At 34.3% G+C, this 25,231-nt stretch overlaps 1 protein-coding gene across 4 annotated transcripts in view; it reads left to right on the top strand.

Annotated features, from left to right (window-relative positions):
- Positions 1 to 23,466, top strand: part of LOC143224648 (uncharacterized) — a 42,713-nt gene extending 19,247 nt beyond the window's left edge. For 2 of the 4 annotated variants that reach the window (XM_076452791.1, XM_076452808.1), the window contains 3 exons: positions 13,098 to 13,178; positions 18,683 to 18,917; positions 22,852 to 23,466. In XM_076452791.1, coding sequence (XP_076308906.1) covers positions 13,098 to 13,178; positions 18,683 to 18,917; positions 22,852 to 23,097 — 562 coding nt within the window. In that variant the 3' untranslated portion in view covers positions 23,098 to 23,466. Of the gene's footprint in view, positions 1 to 13,094; positions 13,179 to 18,682; positions 18,918 to 22,851 lie in introns of all 4 variants that reach the window. The other 2 variants (XM_076452782.1, XM_076452800.1) reach the window with 1 other exon arrangement.
- Positions 23,467 to 25,231: the final 1,765 nt, after the last annotated feature.

Here is a 25,231-nt window from a genome sequence, read left to right as displayed (position 1 = left end):
GGAGGTGACTGAAGAAGTAGGACCCATGTTGCAGTGGGATACACCGTCTATCAGTCTTAACCTCCAATTTGCTAGTCTCACGTAAGATTAGAAATTAGGAGAGCAAGATGTGGGTGCTCAAGCCCACAACATCCCACATCTATATCGCCCTTTGCTGCCTACAGACAGTTATGGAAAGGTGACTACTCTCCCAAGTTAAAATAATAATAAGAAAAAGATGAAAAATTTATATGCAAAAACGGCTCGTTTGGGTTGAGAAAATATTTTACATAGAAAAGCGAACAACGTTTTGACCTATATACCTATACGCCTTTATACCTATATTAATATAATAAAATAAATAAAATTATATATTCAAACATCTAATACCGCCCTCTACATTTCGACACACAGTTACACAACCCCATTCAAACATGTGGTCAGCTTCCAGTCAGTTACCTCTTTCTTTGTGAACCTGACGATGACTGAAGAAGGTCGAAACGTTGTTCGCTCTTCTATGTAATATATTTTCTCAACCCAAACGAGCCGGTTTTGCATATAAATTTTTCAACAAGTGGGTTTCTCGACATCACTGACTATTATTTCAAAAAGATGAAAAATAAATAAAATTAAAAACAGGAAAATTTACTTCTTGAATTTAGCATTTCTGTCCCCAATATGGTAGAGGCACTAATTAATACAACATCAGTAAAGTGATAGTTTACTGTGACTATCATGTTTTTATATGTGGCTCAAGGTGTGCATCTGTATAAAATAGTGACAAGTTTTCAAATGACCTTATTTTTAACTACAAATAATTTAGTAACTTTTAAATTAATACTAAAAGGTTGGGACTTTTAAATTATTAATAATACACAACTTGTTGAACCTTGAAGACCATACTGGGCTCTGCTCCTGTCAGCTAAGAACAGGAAGATGAGGCTACAGTGAGCACAGGATCACTAAATTGGAACTGGGTAGTTTTTGCTGCATTGTTCAGATGGTAGGTTCAAAATTTGGTGTAAACAATATGAATCTGTGGATCCATCCTGCCTTGTTTCAACAATGCATGCTGGTGTGGAGTTTGATTTCTTGGCACACATTTAGGGCCTTCAATACAGTTGAGCATCATTTGAATGCCACATTCCATCTGTTTTCCAGTGGCTACTTCCAGCAGGATAATGTGCCATGTTGCAAAGCATGCACCATTTCACGCTAGTACCATGAACACAACAGTTACTTCAGTGTACTCCAATGGCCTCCACAGTCACCAGATCTCAGTCCAGTAAAAGTACCTTTGGGATGAGGTGGTACCGAAGATTCATAGTTTTAATGTGTGGCTGACAAATCTGCAGGGATTGTATGGTGCTGTTGAATAAGCATGGACAAAATTCATAAGAAATGTTTCTAGCACTATGTTTAATCCATCCTGTGAAGAATTCAGGCTGTTCTAGAAGTAAAGGGAGCCCTACCCAGTATTGGGTAGGTGTACCCAATAAAGTGACCACTGAATGTTGTATATTTAGGAAAGAAGTTGATTCACAAAAAGTTATGGTTACCATCTGTTGAATGGTGAGTGCATGGTTTTTTATGAGGTAGGCTTAGCATTTTGAACTGAGTTTGTGATCTTTATATTCTTTAGCATTTAAATTAGCAATTTTATATTGTGTTTGTAATAAAAATATGATTCAGTATTTAAAATAAACTTGTACGTATCACTAGTACCATGTAAGAATTTTATTTTTCTTTCTTTGTTCCTACTGTCTTGACTCGGTGGTAAGGCCTACACTTGTGTTGTTGTTGCTTTATAATAAACAGTCTGATATATATAAAAAGACTTGTTCTGATATTTTGCAAGGGGTTTAAGACCAGGTGTGCAAGTGGTAACATTAAAATTTGTTGGTTGTAAAATGCACTGCTGGCATCTTTAACTGTGGATGTCATTGGGTTTTTAGTGAGTTTTATTCATATTTTAAATTTTGGTATAATTTTTAAAGTTCTTAATTTTATAAGGCAATATGTTTAAAATCCTGAATTTCCCCTTAAGATAAATGACCTTTTTTCATTGAGTTATCTTGTGTTTAGTACTATATTTTTAATTAATAAAGCTAAGTTTTTAATATATCAAATGATGTTTTTGATTTTGATTTTTTTGTATGGAGGATAATCAATTATTCTTTCAGTACAAGCTTCGTTCCCACAAGAAACACATTGACTAACTTGGATGAATTTGAAATGGCTGTCTCATAGTTAGAAGGCCAGAAAAATTGATAGTTATGGAACATTGTCTGTTTTTTGTGTTATTCTATATCCTTCTGTATATTTTTCAAATAATTAAATTTAAGTGTCATTGACAGTAAAACAACAAGCTTGTGTTTTATTTCCTGTTTTCCATGTGTGTTCTTTATTTACTATTGTAAAAATGGGAAACTCTATGTAAGGTAAAAGAAATATAATTTCACAAGTCACGCATGTGAGTAGCTTGTGGGTAATGTAATTCATTGGTGTAACATGAGCTGAATATTTGCTAAGTAATTTCCAATTTTATAGTGAAAGTAGCTCAGACATGGTCCCAAGGGGCAATAAAAAGTGTAATTTAGACTTATTGATTTTTTTGAGTGGGAATGTTTGTTGGGTGGTTAATGATCCATACAGAGCTAGGGTAAAGAAAATAACAGATAAAGCATAAAGTTTTTCTGGAAAATGTTTATTTAGGAGATTTTTATGGATTATTTAAACAAAATTTGTAAAAGGAAAAGTATTCTTAATCTTAATATGAAATTTGCTTTACATTCCGACTTACTCGTGAAAAAGTTAAGACACCCTATGAAAGCCTGTGTATTTTTGTAACATTTTTGGATATACAGATATTTAATCTCAATTTTAACAATACTGAGAGATTATAGGAATATAACTAAACAATTAAAACTGAAGAAAAGACTTTTCAAGATCTTCTGTATATGTAATTTTACAAAAATGCATATTCTAACTGAGGAAAAAGTTAGGACACCCCCACATTTATTCCCATTTAAAATGGCTCAACTCGCACACAGGTGTACCTGTGTTTAAACCTCAGACATTTAGTTTGGTGTGCTCCTGACTGTTGAAGTGAGTGAGTACCATGGTGAGAGCAAAAGAGCTGTCTGAGGTCTTCAGAAAGAAATTTGTAGCAGCTTATGAATCTGGTAAGGGATTTAAAAAGATCCCAAAAGACTTTGAAATCAGCTGTTTCACTGTCTGGAAAATAGTGAACAAGTGGAGGGCTTTCAAAACAACTGCCAACATGCCCAGGTCTGGTTGTCCAAGCAAGTGCACCCCGGGAGCAGACTGCCAGGTGCTAAAAGAGGTCTTCAAATACCCTAACATGTCATCACAGGACCTACAGCAGGCTCTGGCTACTGTTGATGTGAAAGTGCTGCCTCTACAATCATAAAGAGACTGCACAAGTTTAACTTGCATGGGAGGTGTGCAAGGAGGAAATCTTTACTCTCTAAGAGAAACATCAAGGCCAGACTGAAGTTTGCCAGAGAGAATGTAGACAAAGACCAGGACTTCAGAAATAATGTTCTTAGGACAGATGAGTCCAAATTTGAATTATTTGGACACCAGAACAGAGGACATGTTTGGCATAAACCAAATACAGCATTCCAGGAAAAGAACCTCATACCAACTGTGAAGCATGGAGGTGGAAGTGTCATGGTTTGGGGCTGCTTTGCTGCAGCATGACCTGGACAGCTCATAATCATAGAATCCACCATGAATTCTACTGTGTATCAGAGGGTGCTTGAGGATCATGCGAGATCATCTGTACAAAAATTAAAGCTGAAGCGGAACTGGACCCCGCAACACAACAGTGACCCAAAACATACCAATAAATCCACCAAGGACTGACTGAAAACTAAGAAATGGAGAGTCTTGGAATGGCAGAGTCAAAGCCCAGATCTTAATCCCATTGAGATGCTGTGGGTAACAAGAAGTGTCTCACTGCAGTTATTTCAGCCAAAGGGGGTAATACTAGCTATTAGGGGGTATGGTGTCCTAACTTTTTCCTCAGTTAGAATATGCATTTTTGTAGAATCACATATACAGAAGATCTTAAGTCTTTTCTTCAGTTTTAATTGTTTAGCTATATTCCTATAATCTCTCAGTATTGTTGAAATTGAGATTAAATATCTATATATCCAAAAATGTTACACAAATACACAGGCTTTCATAGGGTATCCTAACTTTCTCACATGACTATATTATTAAGCAGAAAGTTTTAGTAAAAATTTTGATTTTTTTTATGAAAGACTTAAACTTTACTGGAAACTTGCCAAATTTTGTGAAGATACAGTAAATACTTTCAGAGTTAGTCTGTATACCACTATGGTTACAATGTCCTATAAAATACATGAACATGCCATAATAGGGTTAAATATGTTAATGGGTGGGACTCCCTTTTCTGAAGCTCACACAGAGTTTCAAATCCATAGTTTTTGCTTCAGTAAGCAACACTTAAAAAAACAGTGATTCTTTTATTTTTAATAAAGTTCTTTCCACGTGTTCATAGATGATTTCATCTTGGTGTTTATTATATACTGCATCTTTACTACCCTGAAGATGAATATAAGTAGTTGTACAGACATTCTTAACAAGATGCATGTCTTAGCTGAAGACTTTTGCTTGTCTGAATCCCATAATTCAACAAACTGCATATGAGGTGTGCTTCATTTAATTACCATTGCACCAGTCAGTAGTTTACTGGCACCAAAGAAATATGCCAAGCTATTATACCTGCAACTCTCAAAATATGTTTTTTATGAAGATAAACTGTAACATATGCCTACATTATTGATCTTTTGTGAAACTAAAAAAAAAAGGTTAATGAACTTGGCAACTAATTATAAATGTAATCAATGATGTTTGCTTAGCATATCATGCATCGTTAGGCACAGTGCAAGGAGTTGGGCTTATGTATTTTATATATTCTGTACTGTTTATTGATAGTGTTTTTCTTCTCTCCAGACAGAAAATTGATTGGTTTATTATCTAGCTAAACACGAATATTAGTTGCAGATACTGAGTGTGTAAGTTGAACCATTTTATTTCTTTATAAAGTGATACACTATCTATTTGGAGCTCTGGATAAGGTAAAATTCTCGAAGTAATCACTTTGCTTGTGAAATATTACCAGTAATTAATAATAAAATAGTAAGTATTCATAATTGGATGGAAATATTTTAAGTCCATGAATAAGTGTTACTTGCTTCCAGTATTTCAAATTAATTTAGACTAGGAGAAAAAAAAAAACTTGTGCTTTGCATAGAAAACCTATTTTTCAGTTGTGGTATTTTATACTTGAATGCACAGTTAATAAAAATAAAGGCGTTGCTTTGTATTTAAAATAATTGAGTTAGATAACTTACCAAGACTGCTTACATATTAGGTAAGATGTATATAGTTTTTTTATAGCCATTAGATTCATTCAGGTGTCTTGGTTATTGTGCGGTGTTAAACCCAAGTGAATTAATTCTGTAACACCTCTGGTATAAAAGATACTTTGGGCTGAATGGTCTGAGCAAAAATGGCAAATCAATCGACTTAAGTTTCAGGACAATGTGGGATGTATTGGTCTGTCTTGACTGTTCCAGCTGCTCAAACTATTAACAAATGTTTTTTTAAATCTTAAATTCAGCCCTTATTATTCATATACTTTTTGATCTTTTTCTTAAATTTACTTAATCTCCCCCTTGGTGTGGATTCTGGTACATGGTGAGGGGACCTCCCAGGGAAGGTTCTGTTCTTTCAGTTTACTTCCTCTGGGATCTAAACATCCACCCACCTGTTTGCCATGCATGGCAACATTTGAAGGGGAGGAGAGGATCCTGGTGGTTTAGCAGTCCAACCCTAACACACCACTTTGGCCTCAAATTCCTGTAGATGGGCAGCCTTGGGGTAGCCCTCTTGGGTCAGTTGGCTGCTCTACTTGGTTTTCAACAGGTGTTGTGGACATAGCATTTGATGCTGGTGTTTGGGTATAGTGCTCACAAAATCCTGGCACTGCTGCAGTGTTCTTGTTTGACATTGTAGTGTTCCCTTGTAAGGTTCTATGGTGGGTGGGGTAAGTGGGCACTGAATTTTTTTTTTATTATTATTATGGATCCTCCAAATAAGAACTTAAATAAAATAGTGAAAGGAGTCAATACGTAAACAACCATGTCTTGAAGTTTCTGAGCAGCAATCTTCAACATCTGTGCCACCTGTTGTACCTCATTTTCTTATCCTACATTCTCTTTCAGAGAAACCTTTAGGGCAAATGTCTCCCTTTTTTATTCAGAAGGGACTGGAGGGACTTCCTGGCTTTCCAAAGTCAGTAAAGAAGCTTCGATCTGAAGACTTATTGATGGAAATATCCACATCTCAACACAGTGAACTTCTCTTGAATTCAAAGGCAATTGGGGATATACCTATTGATGTTACACCTCATGCTACTTTGAATTCATCATGAAGAGTTATTGTTGAGAGAGATTTGAAGAACATCCCCGAGTCAGATTCTTGCAAGTTTCTCCACTCAATGAGTTTCTGCAATGACCATATTTCCACTCGTAAAGATGGAATTATGATGCCGACTAATATCCTTGTTCTGATGTTTGCATCACCATGTTCACCTGCCACCATCAAGGCAAGTTATCTTAATTGCAGGATATGGCCATACATTCTAAACCCTCTGTTTTCAGTGTCAATGGTTCGGTCACTCAGAGATGTCGTGTTGTGGTTCCATGATGTGTGCTCATTGTGGGGGCAAGGACCATGATGTCTGTGAGTGTGAAAGACCCTCATTGCATCAGTTGCAATGGCTCTCACCCATCCTACTTTAGTTTTTGCCCTAAAGGGTTGTAAGAAAAATAGGTACAGTATTTCAAAATGATTCATAACGTTGGTTATCCTAGGGCTTGAAAGTTGGTGTCCACCACTTTAAGATGTATGTTGCTGCACTTTGTTCCACTTCTACAGTGGGAGTGCAGACAGATCTCTCTGTGCCTCCAAAAGAATCATTCTTAAAAGAAATGAAAAGCATTTTGATTTCCATGGTTAAAGTTGATGCATCAACTTCAACACCTATCTCTGTCCCTTACATACATTCCACCAAACCCCAAGATCTGCTTCCTTTGGTTCTGGGTACAGGCATTTCATCGGATACATCTTCTCCCACTCCAAGATGCAAAATGATCATTCGTTCAGGTCCTCGGTCAGTGGAATCCCCTTCCAACAGCAAAGACCTGCCCAGTTAACCCAGGGGAGGATCCATGGAGGTCAGTAGACCTTCCTTGAATAAGAACAGTAAGGAAAAAAGACATGATCATAAACAGAAAGGTTCTCCACCCAGTTTGCCTATACATAAATAAAAATGGCCACCTTGATACAATGGAACTGTCGAGGTTTACATTCTAATCTGGATGACATCAAAACACCGATTGCTTTCTACCATTCCTTACAGGAAACATTTCTGAAACTTGCCGATATAGTCATCTTTTGGCAGGTTTCTTTGTACAGAAATGACAGGCTGTGTGACAGATAAGTACATGGAGGGGTGGCATTACTGGTTGATCAGCATGTGCCCATCCTGTTTTTGCCACTCTACACACCCTTGAAGGATGTAGCCATCCATGTTTCCTTGGGTCATACCATCACTGTTTGTTTTCTCTACCTGTTGCCTGGAGAGACCTATGATTAATTGCACCTTGATGCTCTCATTGAACAGTTGTTTCCCTTTTTAATCCTGGAGGACTTTAATAGACATCATCCTCTCTGATCACAACCCCTCTCTTTTCAGTACTAGTTCTTCTACTTATTTTCATGCACCTAGTTAGTCCTTTACTGCTACTGATCTTTCAGTTTGCTCCCCTTTGTTATTCTCCCATTTTTTTATGGAGGGTTGACAATAATCCATGAGGCAGTGATTATTTTCCTATAGTTTTGAGAGACTGGCTGTGGTCACTGCCACCCGACCCATATGCCCCGGTGGAAACTGGCTCATGCAAACTGGCCCTCTTTTACTGCTCTTGCAGAACTTGATTCTGCCATCATCTGTAAGTTATAAACAGACATCTGTGTGGTAGCAGTAACTGACTATATTATATAAGCAGCTGCTCAGTGTATTCTTAAAACCTCTACACGTTCTTCACTATATCCTCATCCATGGTGGAATCCTGCCTGCCATATGGCATGGAAGGCTCAAAAACGGGCCTGGGATACTTTCTGTAGATATCCCACACTATCTCGAACTGCATCGCTTTACAGTGGGCCTGTGCACGTGCTTGGTGGGTCAGACGTCAAAGCCAGAAAGAATCTTTGGATTAAGTTCACAACCAATATATCTTCTACCACCAGTTCCAAAGTTGTATGTCACAAGATTTGAAAGGTCTTGCTCTTTGATGGCCAGGAAGTAGCTGATACCCAGAGCATTACCTGATACTCTAGGTGAAAGCTTTTGCCAGGTGTCTGGCACTTCTGCTTCTTCCTCTACCTTTTTAGCCATTAAGACTCTGGCAGAGCAATCACCTCTTTCCCTTTGCGCTGATTGTCTTTATGACTATAATCGTCCTTTTACACTGGTGGAACTCAAACTGGCCCTTTGTCAGTCTTGCAGTACATCAGTTAGATCTGATGATGTACACTATGAAATGCTGCACCATCTATCTCCTGCTTCTCTTGCTGTGCTTCTAATTGTTTTAACTGGATCTAGCAGGAGAATGTTTTTCCTAATGCCTGGCACCAGGCTATTATCCTACCTTTCTCTAAGCCTGGGAAGGATCCCAAGATTCCTTCAAACTACCATCCAGTTGCTTTGACGAGCTGTCTCTGTAAGACCGTAGAGAGGATGGTTAATGCTAGTCTTGTTTGGATCCTCGAATCAAACAACCTCTTCTCGCCCATCCAGTGTGGGTTCCAACGACATCACTCCACCGTGGACCACCTGATTCGATTTGAAACATCAATCAGAGAAGCCTTTCTCAAACAATAGCATCTTGTATCAATATTCTTTGACATTGAGAAGGCTTATGATACAACATGGAGGTATGGCTATACACATTTACGTGGCTATTTGCCCATTTTTATTAAATATTTTAATGAACAGGAGATTCCAATTTCATGTGAGTTCGACACTTTCCCATTCTTTTCTGTAGGAATTTGGAGTCCCTCTGGGCTGTGTTTTGAGTGTCAAACTGTTCAGTATAAAAATTAATGCCATCACTGAACAACTCCCTCTCACCGTTGCAAACAGGCTCTATGTCGACGACTTTCATATCTTGTCAGTTGTCAAACATGAGGTATATTGAGTGGCAGCTACAGACTGCTGCCAATTGTTTACTAAAGTAGACCATGGCAAACAGCTTTAACTTCTCTCTCTCTAAAACGGTTTGCATGCACTTTTGCCACCAATGGGATATTCACCCAGATCCTTAACTCCATATCAGTGAAGTTGTGTTGCCTCTGGTCCCTGAGACAAAGTTCTTGGGGCTTATCTTTGACTCTAAGCTAACCTTTATACCACATATCAAGCAGCTATGGGTCAAGTGTTCAAGAGCACTGAACATCCTCCATGTCCTCTGTTCCACCACTTGGGGAGCAGATTGATGTTCTATGCTAAAGATATATCATGCTCTTATTTGATCAAAACTCTACTATGGATCACTGGTCTGTGGGTCTGCTGGACCCTTGGCCTTTAGAGATTCTGGACCCCATTCATCATGAAGGACTTCAGCTCTGTACTGGGGCTTTCCACGCTTCCCCAGTTCAGAGCTTTTACATAGTGTCATGAACCTTCTGCTGTTTGCAACTGTCTTTAGTATATGCCTTGAAACTTTGTTCCTTGCCAAAGCATTCCACCTGGGGTTGTGTTTTCCTTCCTTAGTGGGCCATACTTTTTCAGAACAGACGATCTGCTATTGATCCAGGTGCAGTTGGATGAATTGGTTGGGTCTGTCCTTGGATAATGTTGCTGTATCCACTGGTTAGCCCATCCCACCATGGCTTCTTACATTCCCCAACTGTGACCTATCTTTAAGTCATCTAAGAAAAGCAGACACTCTTGATTGGAAATACTGTGCTATTTCCTGAATATTTTTTGAACAATCCTTCCATTCCAGTTTATACAGATGGTTCGAAATCATGTGATTGTGTGGGCTCTGCCACAGTTTGTTGTGATTTAGTGGTTGCATGCAGAATCCCCTCTACAGCTTCTGTGTTCACTGCTGAACTCTATGCCATTTCTCTTGCTCTGGATCACATAGAAGCTAAGCAGTACTCAAACTGCACTATTTATACTGATTTGCTTAGTTCTTTACTGGCCCTGGAATTGCTTCATGTTAGTTCACACCCTGTTCTCACTGATATTCAAAACTGACTGACCAAATTATCTTTATCTACTTCTATCCAGTTTTTCTGGATACCTGGCCATGTTGGTATTCGCAGGAACGAGCTTGCCAACACCAAAGCTAAATTTGTCTGCTCTGGCACTATCACCGCTGTGCCTGTTCCATGCATGGACTATGGTCCTATATTCAAGGCTCTGCTCCATGCCAGCTGGCAGTTGTCTTGGAGTGAGTAATGCAAAAACAAGCTTTTCCAAATAACACCGTATATTGGACTTTTGTTGTCTTGCTTCTGTAAGGAGTGGAAAGAGGAAGTTGTTCTAACTAGACTACACATTGGTCAGTTTTTTAACTCGTGGTTTTTTTTTTATCTAGAACTGATGCACCAATGTGTAGTCTGTGTAACACTCGGGTCACAATAAACCACATTTTACTTTCTTGCCGTTGTTGGGAGTCGTAATGACAGCACCATTTTAAACATGTCCTGTCCAAAGGTCTGTCCATAACATTAGACAGTGTTATTGGTGATGGTGACACTGTCCATCTTGGAAATGTTTTTAGTTTTTTAAAAGCCATTAATCTTTTTAATTTATACATTAGACCTTTTTAATATGGTTCCCTTTTAAGTATCAGAGTCCGTCTAGTTTGATTTGAACGGCCGTAACATCAAATAACTCTAAACCGGGACTGGAAAGGCCAACTTCAGGTGACTGACATTGTTTTTGTACTTATGTCAGACTTCCTGGCAAGTTATGATAATTACAATTATGCTACAGAAAGTCCTCTACTACTTCTGTTACTGTACTTTTTCTCTTAGTGTTGTAGACTAGATGTAAACATTGGTTTTATGCTATTTATATTTTAAACTTTGTTTTACCTTAAATTTCTTATAAATTTTACTAAATTTATTTTAACTTTTTCGTGGATGTTTGGCACAGATAGCCTAGCTGCTTTTTGTTATAAAACACTAAATCAACCAACCAACCAACTAAATCTCAATTATACTTCCCCAACAACTTTCAGAGGCAACCCATTCCAAAGGCCAACCACCATGCTACAGAAATAAAACTTGCCTCAGCTGTAGATCATTCCAAAATTGTCAAAATTTATATATGTTCCCCTAGTTGTACTATTATCACTGTTAAGTATAAAAATGATAATGCATCAACACTGTGGATTCCATTTACAGTCTTAAACACTGCAGTTGGATCCCCCTGTTAATTTTTTTTTTTGAAAGAAACCAATTTCAAAGACTACAGATTCTCCTCATATGATAACCCCTACATCCCTAGCACCATTTTGGTAACCTTTCTCTGAATCCTTTCCAACAACTCGTTGTCTTTCCTAAGGTAAAGAGCTTAAGAATGAACACAGTATTCCAAATTTGGTGTATCCTGTGACTTCTACAATGAAATTATAATTTCTTCAGACTTGTATTCAATATTTCTGTAAATACATGCTAAAATCTTATTTTCCTACCACTAGCAACAGCACACTGTTTGAATGGCTTAAGAGACTAATCAACTATTGCATTAAGATTGCTTTCTTTCATGACACTGTTAAGGTTATTCTCATCCAAATTATAATTTGGATTATAACCAATTTTTTCCAACTCACTAAATGATCTAGATTCTTTTGTAAATGGACAACATGTTTTTGTAAGAACCCACTGCTTTTTTCTTTGTAGCCACTCTTCTATCAAATTTGTTAACTTGTCCCCATACTTAAAAAGGTAACTTTTTACAAGGCTTTTATGTGATGCCTTGTCAAATGCTTTCTAAAAATCCAGTTACATCAATCTACACTTTTACTTTGATCTACATAAGCAGTAATGTTTCCAAAAAAGTCAAAAGATTTGTAAGGCAAGATTTTCCCTTAGTGAAATTATTCTATCTAATTAAATTCTGAACTTTGTTAAATGACTTTGCAAAGCAGCCCACATTTTTTTCTTATTTTCTCACAAGTGATGCAAGATTAATAGGTCTATAATTATTGGGACAATTGTTATTGCTTCAATTGAAAAGAGGAGTTACTTTAAATCCTGTGGCACCTGTCCACTGTTCATGGACTAGCAAAAAATGGTTGCAAGGGTCTTGCATATTCAATCTTTGTTCCTTAAAAAACCCTTGAGGGAGATATCTGGTCCAGGAACCTTGTTTTTTAAACTCCCTAGTTTTTCTTAACCAGCTCAAAATTAATGCACTCATCTAGATGTGGAATAGTAAGATAACCTAGATCTAACGATATTTTCCGAACCTGGCTATTGGGGATTTAGAATTAAAACTCAACAGGGTGACATGACAAACAAATGAGGTTCGTACTCAAAACTTTAACACAGATGGGACAATGATTATATTCCTCAAACATCTTTTCCCTGTAATGCATAGCACTGTATACACTTCACTTTAACCTTATGGATATAGTGAGATTGTTTACATTTTTCCACTCCTAATTTTATTTTAACATTTTTTTTAATGAAGGTTAAAAGGCTTTTCATGCATATCACTTTTAATTATATTGATTCATTTAAAGCATGGTAGCATCTTTCCTCTTTGTGCATAGTCTTCAAATATGTTAATAGTACATTATCGTTTTACAGTGAAAGTCTTGTGATATAGTGGTAAAAGTGATGTTAAGAAAGTTGATTGCAGAACATCCAAGTAATGATAACGAAAACATTTACTTGAAAGTATTTTACAGTGTGTATATTTAGATCCATGGCAAAGAAATAACAATGTTGGAACTGTGTATTTTAAGCAGTATGCAGTTTAACATGTCAAAGGATGAGGTTCCAGAAATGGATCGAAGTGCTGACATTGCTCAAGAGACAACTGAGCTAAAGTAAGTTCATTTTTATTTAACTTTTTCAAGAAGAAAATAGTGATGCTGAAGTTCATTGTGTGGCAGTGACTTGTTAATGACATTTTTTTTAGTCTGTTGTATTTAATGGCATTGTTTGATTGTCATAACCAAATTGTGTTAAAATACTGTATTATGATCTGAGATGAGACAAAATGCAACTATTTTGTTGTTTTTAAGACATGCATAAATCTCTTTTGAATTGAAAATCTGACAAAATGAATGCATTAGTTGGAAAATAATACAGGGTCATTTTACATTTTTGTGCTATGTTACATGGTTTGACTGCCAACATACAAGTGATGAAAGAAAATACAAGTATAGGACAGTTTTGCAGTATTTATTAGAACAGGGTCATTCCATGGCAACTCACCTAAGGCTTCCCAGTTCATGTCGTACATTTCCATGAAAAAATATTAAGCAAAAATTTCATTTTGATTTATTTAGCCATGCAAAATCCTAAAGCTGTACTCCAAATAGTTTAAATGTGATTTTTTTAAAATATTGTCACTTACAAGCAAAAATCTTACCTTGTTTTTTATTGCAAATCTGTGCATTTCAAGCCTTTGTAAAACAATGACTGTTATCATCAAATCTGTGAATGCTGTTTTTTTTGTAATGTATCCCAAGAGTAGGGTCAGATATTTGCTCCATACCTGTATCCCTGCAGACAATAGCTTGTAGTGAGTGTTTTAAAAATGATATAGAGGTGATTTTTTTCTTCTGAAATTGCATGTTTAATTGTGGCATTAACCATTCAGAATGCAGGAATCTGAATGTATTGTTGAAGTTTTTTCTGATTATAAATAATACTTCCCTTACAGTAAACTGTATTCATGCCAATAAAACCATTTTGCAAGTTGATTCAATGGTTGGTATTCATTTTTCATACCCGAGTATGAAAATTACTCGTTTAAAATTCAGTATCTTGGTTGCTTTTGGATATTTTCAAACAAAAGTTTGATTCTATGTAGTATTACCATAGTTGTATCAAACTTACAAGTTGTACCTTTCTGCTTGTAATATTCAAAGCTATACTCTGACTTGAATGAAATATTGAATAAAAAATTCTGTTTCTGAGGGATTAATCACCTACAGTATCTCAAGAGGGACAAATCCCATTTCCTCCAAATTTTTTCATTAGTAAGAACATTTACTCTTCTCTAATATTTACAAAAATTAGATGTGCTTAAGACTTCATCATTTACTAATGGCTTTCTGGTATCCTTTGCTGGCTGTAGCACATAATCCTATATAATATCTTGATTGGGTTGGAAGAATAACTTTTTAGAAAGTTTTTTTTTATAATTTTGGAAATGTCTATTTGTTTATTATGATGAATTTTGCTTCATCTGCTAGGTGACTTTTAACCAGTTTACTGATCATCTTAAGATGGTTGATCATATTCTAGTTCACTGTGATGTTATCATTTTGAACATGTCTGGACAAGATGGACAACCATTGTCTCCACTGCCTCATGTTCAGAAAGTGTGAGCAAGTCCTAGTCTACAGCAGGTTTTGACAGATTTCCATGAATTGCAAAATACCATGCAGAATATAAGAAAATCTGTCCATCATATTATTCGGTGTTCTGATGCAAAGGTCAGATCATGGAACCCTGCTCTGTTGGGAAAGTTCTACAATAGGAGGATAACTGTCACAAGACAATCTACACTGATGGAAAAGTTACTCTTTGGAGTTTAGCAGAATTGGAATCAGAAGAAAATAATTTCTAAAATGGAAAAGTGGGTGTGTCAGCATTACAGATGCCACAGTTTGTTTGCACTACCAAAAAATATTTTTGGTGAAGTACAACTTTCTACAAAGACACTGTTGTGATCTCTTTAATCTGCATCCCAATACCATATATAGTGGTTCACTAAAGAACATAAACAATGAAAAGACCAAGGAACTTGCAGCACAGGCAGGTAAAGATGTAAAACCAGGGCAGAAGTGGTGCCCTTATGTTCAGGATGACTGTCTTTACTAGTACAGAAAATGATGATGATGCAGACATGACTGGTTGGGAAGAATATAAACCAACTTCAACAGTTAGCAGAGATGAAGTAGCAGCCATGTTATCTTTGAAACTGGACAGCTTCAATAAGAGCATGACATCTGCTGGGTATTCTCCTCTGAAGCCTAGCATTGTAAATCAAAGGGATAAAGTCAGCTCTGGGAAACTAAGTGTGCCAAATTGCAGCAAGCTGTAAGAAATGAAAGTGGTGAATGTCTAGCAGTGGACATCTGTTACTCCAGGAGAAGTGATTTGTCAGAAATGCAAGGAGTTTATTCCTTTGACTTTTGAGCTATGCTATTAAGACTTGGAAAGGCATAAGCAAAATTGCAGTCTACAACAGAGTACAGTGAATTGAAATATATAATAAGCCTCTTTGTCAGGAATTTTTAGTTTTATATTTGATTGAAAAAAAAAAAAGCTGTAGTGCTTTTTCCTGACTTTTTCGTGCATGTTTATGCATGTAAATAGTTAAGTGCAAATGTAAGCTACGTGTCATATGGAAATAAACTAAGGACTACTCATTGGTTCTTTTGTCGCATGATATTACTGGCAGAGAATAAGATACATATTTCACATCAATTTTGCATTTGTAAAAATGTTATACTGAAATTGGATTTGTGTTGCATTCATTTAAAAGGTACAGATATTTCTCCAGAACAAGAATTCATGTAAAGAATGTAGAGTTAAAAAGTGTAGAAGTATAAAATTATATGTGTACAGTTACAAGAAAACTTTAAAACAATTTAAAATTATTTCATGTTTTGTGCTTTTTTTTAACTGTAGGGCAGTTTATTACTGAAATGACATCAGTTCATAGTTTCATTGAAAAGGTTAAATACACAAACCTAATTCATTAACACACATGAATTCAGTTTGTTCAATGCTGAACAGTTACTATTTGTATATTATGGTTTTCTAAGCTCCATATAGAGCACTGTTAATTGAAATTAAATATGCAAGTCATTTAAATAATCAGTATAATAGGAATTTGACATTTAGAGGCCTATTGTTGAACATGGCTTACTAATGCATCATAGGAAACTGACACAAAGTAATTTTAAAACTTCTGGTTCATAAAACCAGGATGAATTTTCAGTGACATTGCTTTTATAATACTACAGTTGTCTAAAACTACATAAACTATATAAGGACAACATTTGGGAAAAGTAAAACAATAACTTGCTTTTGTATAGCAGTTTTAAAATAGTTGTGATCAGTAGTATTTCTTTGTCACAAAAGCCATTCTGTTTTGACTGTTTGCACACTTTATCAGTATAAGGGACTACAAATTCTAACCATTTTCAGCTTATTAGAGTTTGATAAAAGTACAGATAAAGTGATAAATTTATTAGTAAGGTCATTTAATTTCTGAAGTAAAGATTTTTCACTGTCACAATAAATGGTACAATGAATTCATAGTAATTGGGAGAGAGGTTGGCAGAACATAATGTTATGTTTTTTGGTTTATTGTAAGTGATTCTTATAACCTTAATTTAAATAAACATCTGCAAGGGTATCCAGTACCAAGCTATTAAATCAAAGCATTCTGTTCATTAGAAGCTTTTATTTCTTGAATTTTTGTAAGTTTTTGGTTATAACAGTATATTAACTCTTTTGTGATGGGTCACAGATCAAAGTCCATGTCGTCATCTTTGACTTGCATTTAAATTTTATTGAACTATTATGGATTTGTCAATAAGTTTAGAATCAAATTGTAGATTGTAGTTCAAAGTTTAATATTATATTAGTTAATGTCATAATTTAAAAGTAAATCTTTAAAAAATGTCAATATAGATTTTAGTGAGTAGTGTGGTATGTTGAATGCAGCACTGTTTAAAATTAGATGTTTGTGAGGTTAAAATACTAAGTAAATTTTGTACAAATTAGGAACTCAAATTACAAATTAACAAGCTATAATAGAAAATAAGAACCTTGTACCTTTTTTATTTTTTTATATGGCTTGTGTATTGAATTGAACACAGCAGCTCTGTTCACCTCTTTCCATTTTTGGAAATGGTCCATTATATACACTTCAATATGGGATGTTGATAATTAATCAGCAGCTTACTGTCCCCTAGTGGTTTTCTCAGCTATTTTAGTCTGAAAAGGTTACCATGTTCTTTTTAATTGAGATTTCAAGAAGATAGATTTTCTTTTGTCTACTTGAAGTTTGTACTTTTTTAGACCAAAATATAGCTTATTTAGTGAGATTAATAAATTATATTTATAAACTATATATTATATAGTTATTTATGATATGGTTATTCCACTGTGTGTGTGTGTGTGTGTGTGTGTGTAACATAAATAATTTGTTTGATATCCTCCAAATGTGAAATTTTAAAAGGCTCAGCAACCTGTGTCCAGCAACATCCGAGTTTAGTGGTCGTAGCTATAAGAGATAGTTGTTTGCTTTACTACTTTATTTATTGTTCTCTATTTTAAGAAAAGTTTCATAATTTCTAAATAGTAATCTATATACATGTAATGTATAACAATTGAAATATAACTGTATATTACAAAATACTAGTCCACTAAAACAGCTAAGATGGGGTAATTTTGTAAATACCAAAGGTCAGTTTATACAATTGGATATGGTAGCATGTGCAACTTGGGTAATGTTAGCTAGGCATGACTAGAAGGTCAATTTGATAAGAAAATTATATGTATAAATATATAATGTTATGAGATTTGAGCTATTTAGACTAAATGTTTGTATTTTCACATTATATGTAGTCATTCTAGCATGAAAAAGGGAACAATTATATTTTCTTTTTTTTTTCATGGGGGCTGTCAGTTGACAGACCCAAAATAGTTTGTGCATAGGAAATAAAATATAAAGTCTTACTGAATACAAAACTTTGAAATGTGTTTAGGAGGTTTTTGAGATTAACCCTTTCGGCGCGGTTGGTGACCGCAGTCAACTTGAAGGCTCAGCACGGCAGGCGACCTTCCTTTATTCCTGTTATTCTTATGTATTGAATTTAACATGTATAGTATTGGGTGCAGTCTCTGAATATTTCGGGGACTTTTGTTGAGTTATTTCCGAGATATCTTGCTTTTAGTACTGATACCATAATTAGTTCAAGTATCAAACATCTATATTCAGTGCCGAAAGGGTTAAACAAATATTTAAGATTTTTGGGACAAAGAACACTTGTTTTAATCATGACATGAAATCACTTTGAACTTGGACATACTCAATTTTGTCAAATAAATCTTCAATAAAATTATTTCATTAAAGAATTTTGTGTGCGTGTGTACAAAAACATGTAATGTTTACTAAGAGCCTACTAAACTTTATGAAGGTGCAAATGTGTAAACTTGCATATATAATATGGAGACCATTGCAAAAGGGTTAAAGTAACCACATTCATACTGGATAAATCTTGTATGTAGGTAGCTTACTTTTGTCAGAAACTAATCATAGTCAGCTAATTTGAGTTAATCATTACCTTTTTTCATTTAGAGAGGGTGAAGGGGAGGCAGTTGGAGATGAAGGCAAGATTTCTGCAGATGATGAACCTAAGGAAATGACTTTGGATGAATGGAAACAGCAACAAGAAGAGATGCGCTCTGTCCCTAAGTTTAATCTTCGTAAGCCAGGTGAAGGAGAGAATCAGACACAGACTGGAAAAAAACTGTACATCCTGAAAAAAAAAGAGGAAGAAGAAGATGAAATTGAAGATGAAGAAGAGTCTGAAGTAAGCTGCTGCTGTAATTCATTGTTTGGGAATGTATTTTACTCACTTTTTTTTTTCCAGCTGTAATAATATAAGCATCATTATGTTTTTAACTAAATATCAGTTTTTAGTTTATAATTATTTACATTAGCAAAACTGTTAACTACAAAATAAATACATGAAAGGTTTGAGTCGGGTATGATTTTAGTATTTTATTTCTTACCTGAACTTTTTAAGACTAAAGTGGTGGTTGAAACATTGCTGTATTAAAATAAGTGGATTGTAGTTAAGCCACGAGTACTGTTACCTAGAAAGTCATGTTTTAGTTTTTGATTGAATTTTAAAATGTTCTGTTTAAAGTTGTATAATGTGTATCATTATGAATAGTTAATGGACAGCAAATGGACAATCATAAAGGAATGTCTAAAACAAATTTTCAAACTTAATTTTTTTATGATGTCTCTGAGCTCCAATTTCTTATCTTTAGAATTTTTCTAACCTTAGAAAACAGCTGCATATTCCAACCACTTGGAAATGCAAACTACAAACAATTATAAACAAAAATATAAAATTTAAATCTAACTTTTTGATTTGCTGAGATATCAATAAATTTCTTAAACCCAATATTGAAGCTCTTTTCCTCTTTAGTTAGCTGATGGATATATTTATATTTAATAGACTGAGAAAATTTTCCTCTGCAACAAGCTTGCTTACTACAGCCATGTATTTTAATTTGGCATGGAGAATATTCTCTTGACAGAAACATATGGTCGTGATCAAGGTTTTCTTGCTCTGAAGAACTAATGGAATTTTTTAAACATATTTAAAACTTATGCAGAAAAGTGGGTAAATTGTAGTAGTTTGGAGGCATCTGTTATAGTGGCTGATGCATTTTTTTGTGTTCTAACATGCTTATTTGAAACTTAATTTCTTTTATATCCATACTTGTGATCTTCAGTAAGACTTGAGGCAAAAAATCAGGTGTTTTTTACTTGAATGTAAACAGCTCAAATACACAATAAATAATAGGTATCGTTTTTTCTGTGGATACTTTGTTATCATTTGTTTAACAAAAGTAACTAATATAAAATACAAATTCTGCAGCTTAGACTAACAAACTTCAGTGAATTAAAACTTCTAAAATTACACTAATTATTTACTATTATGTTAGATCTAGAGGAAACAGGTAATGGGTTCCCACTGTGATTTATTGCTTTTAATGGAAGTTACTGTACCAGTGGCACAAATATTGCAATAACACCAAAAACTTGGATTAATAGTTGTGAAAATGGTTAACATATGAGTGTTAAGTAAATAACTTTATAATAAAAAATGCAAGCAACATGCAGGGAAAAAAATTGTGTGTGTGTGTGTAAAATGCTAAATTCTTTTTTGTAGATACACATACTAAAATCAAAGCTGAAGTTTTGCAGTTTCAAATTTGGTAAAGTTGATCAGCTTTCTTTTTATTGGGTAGTAAAATTTGATAGCACATTAGTGCATATTGCATTTGTGTTCACATATCTATTTTACATTTGTGAAATATCTTGCAGTATGCTTTTAATTTTTAATAGTGTACAAAAATGAATATTCAATCTTACATTATTGCCCAACATCTACAAAATTAAGTTAATTTTGTAGGAAAAAATAAGTTTGACTTGTTTCATAGATGTTGCTGTATTTTCTAGAACAGTCCGAATAAAATTGTTTTTGTCGTTAACAGTGGTAGAACATCCAGCACATTTAAAATACCAACAACTGATCTAAAATATGTTGCTGGAGAAAAGTAAACTTTTCAAAGAATACAATCCCTAATGTTGGAATTGTCCTTGTATTATTATTATAAAGAAAAATAGTTATTTACAGAAGAACTTGTAGATGTGAATAGCTGCTAGTTTAAAGACATACAATGATGCCAAAATTAATATACTGGAAAATGTCTTTCATCGGTAATTATTTTTGAGAATTTTTTTTTAATACAAGTTGTAAGGACAGGAAGTTGTAGTATACCTTGTTTACAAGATTATTAAACAAAAAGTGATAAGTCATAAAGTGAATGCATTTTGAAAGTCGAGAATGTTTTGTGAAAACTGCAATTCAGTTAACTTAAGTCTTGCTACTTTATCAGCAGATAACCATTGGAATTTTTGAACTATAACTTGGTTTTGTGTACCTTCAAAATTTTAAGATTTTAGTAAACAAGTCTATATACAAAAAATCATTTTTAATTAAATATTTTTATTAATGTCTATGAATATAACAAGTCAATGTTAACTGTTCTGAATGTAAAGTGATTTTATTAACATTTTTCTGCAGGTTCCACAGTGACTGTTACATTTCATTTGCATAAATACCTTTTTTTGATTTATCCTCCCTGACTGTTACAGACATGGTTTTTTCAGCTGTTTCAGTTCAAAGCATTTTTTTAGTTTGGAATTATTTCACTAACCTACAGTTTTGATTTATCCTTCATGACTGGTACAGACATGGTTTTCTCAGCTGTTTCAGTTCAAAGCATTCATTTAGTTTTGTAAGATATGGAGTAACATGCAGAACTATCTATATAATTACCCTGTGTTGATATAGTTGCATGCATCCATAATTTATATATACAATATAAAGTTATGGTAATATGTAAAATACTGTAACCTGCAGGACATCAGTCCTCATTTTAAAAATATTTCTCTTGGGTGATTATGTTCAAGAAGGTGGATATCTTCAAAAAATAATAATTCTGATTAAAAACCATTATAAATAAAGGCTTTTCAGAGTAATTAAATTTGAAAAAGTTGTCCAAAAATGTCTTCAGAAGAGCACTATATTTTTTAAAAAATGGCATATACATTTACTGGAAAGTGTAGATCATTTAATACAACATATAATTCATACCCTCTTAAGACTTCTGCTCCAGGCACTTTTTATCAGCTATAAGCTGTATGTCAGAAGACTAGTTATATTAAACAGCAAGAAAAGTGTTGTGTGTTTTGTTCATTTTAAGGAATAATTAATTCCACACATTGTATAACATTATGCAAAATACTGTTGTTTTTTTAGGAAACCTCCAGCAATAAAACCTTGAACAAAGTATAACAGTAAAACTAACAGTTTTTAAGTATACTGAAAAGAATCTTTTTAATGTTACAAATGATGCTTTATCATAGTGTCTGGGACAAACCAGTAAAATAGAGATGTCATCACAATATTATTATATGCATTAGTGTTTTTATTTGAAACATAGTTCCTGGTGCTTACACAAGTGGCCCAAGTTTACTTATTATTTGCATCCCACATTTAAAGTATTTTAATTTCTAAGAAAAGAAAAATAAGTCTTCAAATTTGTAACATGGCTTTGTTATAGATTCTGCTCTTGATATCCTGGGTTTTGAATAAGAGGAATTCTCACTCAAACCCTTCCCTCTCATTTGCTTACATTACTTTTTCCCCTTGCAAGACTCATCAGACTGCAGCATCAGTATCTAAAGACCAAATGTTGAGAGAGGAGAAAGACTTCAGTATATTGTGTGGAAAATTGTCTGTGATTTGACCTTCCTGGGCCCTGTGTTCAGCTAGTGGGATCACGTAAATATTTGTTTTCTAAGTTTAGACTTTTCTTTCTTTGGTGATATTGATCAACAATAAGTTGAAACAAGTTTAGAAACTTGATTTTTAGATAATTTTTAATTTTAAAAAAGTTTTTTTTTCTAATTTTATGTGGGTTGGGTTCTTGCAGGTTGTTCATGCATGGGCATGTAAACAACTTTTTTATTGTGGCTGGACGATGATAGACTGTTGGTGTGTACATTTGAATATATGTATAATTTCTGAATTCACCTGAAGAACAGTTTTATGTGATTTATATTTCTTGTTCATATTTGGTGTGTTGATTAACGTTTGGGAAATCATATTTTAGTTTCTATTAATTTGTTGTTTTTTTTTACTTCATTACTTTTATTAGGATGAGGATGAGTTGTCACGCAGAGGGCGGCAAAAGCATGTCGTGGACATAGAAATAAACTTCAGTGATTCTCGTCGAGGAAGGGGACGTGGGCGAGGAGGTATGCGGGGTAGTGGTATTAGAGGTGGGCGTGGAGGTGGTAGTATTGGCAGTGGTAGAGGACTTCCCAAGGCTACCAAGTCATCTCGACAAGCTGCCCCCAAGGTGGATGACTTAGAAGATTTCCCCTCCCTTGCAACAGCTTGAACATGTGCAGTTACAGAACTCCATTTTTCCGAGCATTATTGATCTATTGTTTTGTTACAAGATCCAAAGTATGGGTGATTTGTGCTTCCTGTTTCAGTGACAGACCTTGACCTCATGTATAGATTAAACTACTGGGAAGCATTCAAAGTCAGGATGTATGGAAATCAGGAGACTTTGCTACTGTTTTGTGATGACTTTTCTTTTAAATGTAATTTTGATGGATCAAATAAACATGCAGTCTGTCAATATTGTAAAACCATATTCCCTAAAGCCTTAAATTCTCCCTTGCATAAACACCTTATAGCTTAATGCTAGGTGGATATTAGGCCTGTATACCCTTGAACCCATTAATAAAAATAAGTTCTCGGATGTTTGTTTTACTGCTCATGCTCCTTTGCACCAGATATTCACAACTTTTTTCTCCACTATTGGGATATCAAATTTAGGTGGCTGTGAAATGAATGTTTGTTACTCCTCACATTCTATTTTATTACTATGAAACAAAAATAGTTCATAATTTGTAGCCTAATTTAGTAACATTACATTCTTAATCAAATTGGTTCAGAATAATTCAATTATTTTGTAAACAAATTAAAAATTAGCATCAGGTTGGAATGTGGAAATGTTAAAAAAAAAACAATATTGTCCAGTTATTTAATAAAATCATGTGTGCTTCTCATATAAACTTAGTAAAACAAAATTATGAAGTGGGTGATAAACTACACAATATTGTTTCATACAAGTATAAATTAAACTGTATTAATGTTGATTTTGACAAAGTTTAAGCTGTGAAATAATTTTTCACTAAGTTTATAAATAAATTTATACTAGTTTTTGTAATTTTTTTGTAGTAATTGAAGGTTTTCTTTATTAGTTGTAGCAATGTTTTCTGTGTGCTTTAGTTTGGTGATAAGTATATTAAACTTAGTTAACTTTTAAAATATAAGTAATTGAAATGCAATCAATAAATGTGATTGTAATTTCAAAACTAGTTTAAAATGTAATTTAATTTTTTAAATAAATCATCTCTTGGTTTAACATGCAGATTAGGAAATTAATAAGTACAAAATTTTCATAGTATGTTTTAGAAACAGAAATCATCTCCATCATTTTTTATGCATGTGAATAATTATTCAGCAGATATTTGGATTAAATCTGAGTGCTTTAGTATGGAAAAGAAATGAAATATTCTAAATACTTTAGTTTGCAAGAGTGGTAAACTTTCGTTCTCAGTGCAGTTAAGATAGCAAGTACATCCTCGTGTGTGTATGTGTGTGTGTTTGGCTTTTTTCTTTTCCCCTTATCTGCTTAACCATAATACGAGTAAGACACTAACAAAGATGTGATGAAAGGATAAATTGAAGAGTAGACTATAACTATTGACAATAAAAGAGTTGAGAAACACTTTTATCTTATGGAATGATTTCTTATGAACAGATCTTGTACGATAATTTCATTTAGTTTTTATCAAATATGAGCTGTAATTAGATTTCTCAGTATTAGTGCATCATTGAGTAGTATACGAAATGTATTTTATATTTTCATCATTTAAGGTCAGTATCCTTAACACTCCTACGAAAAAAAAAATTTACATCCACTAAAGTGATTTTGGGGCCTATCAGGCCCCATATATTTTTCCAATAGAAACAGTGATTTAGCAACATTCATTACAAACAACTTTAGAATGGCTCTGACAAACATGTTTTTTACAATTTGAACAAACAATTTTCGACTGTCTATCTTTTGATCTGCCGCACAAATGGCATCGTCCTCTTTTTGCCCTCTTTGCAGGCGGTTCACATGAGGTTGTTTTCTCATTATCTTTGCAGTAAATTTCTTTGATTTCAAGCACCAATTGCCGTATAAATTCTCTTCTGGCTCTTGATTTATGTTGACGAAGAAATTCTGGATGTTTTGTCGAGTATAGAACGAAAGCATTGTACGCAGCAAGATCTAGAATGTTATAGAATATGCAGACTGACCAGCGCTTTGATCGCCTCTTTGTTGTATAATATCTCATCAGTTGATCGAGCGTCGACACCTGCCTTCGTTGCATTGTAAAGATTGACGATTTCGGGCTTTCCATTCTCTTCTACTTCAAAAGACTGATGCTGAGAACTCAGTAGTAGCACAT

Source organism: Tachypleus tridentatus, chromosome 1 (genome assembly GCF_004210375.1).
Source record: "Tachypleus tridentatus isolate NWPU-2018 chromosome 1, ASM421037v1, whole genome shotgun sequence".
Taxonomy (NCBI): domain Eukaryota; kingdom Metazoa; phylum Arthropoda; class Merostomata; order Xiphosura; family Limulidae; genus Tachypleus; species Tachypleus tridentatus.
This window is presented reverse-complemented; position numbering and strand designations above follow the sequence as displayed.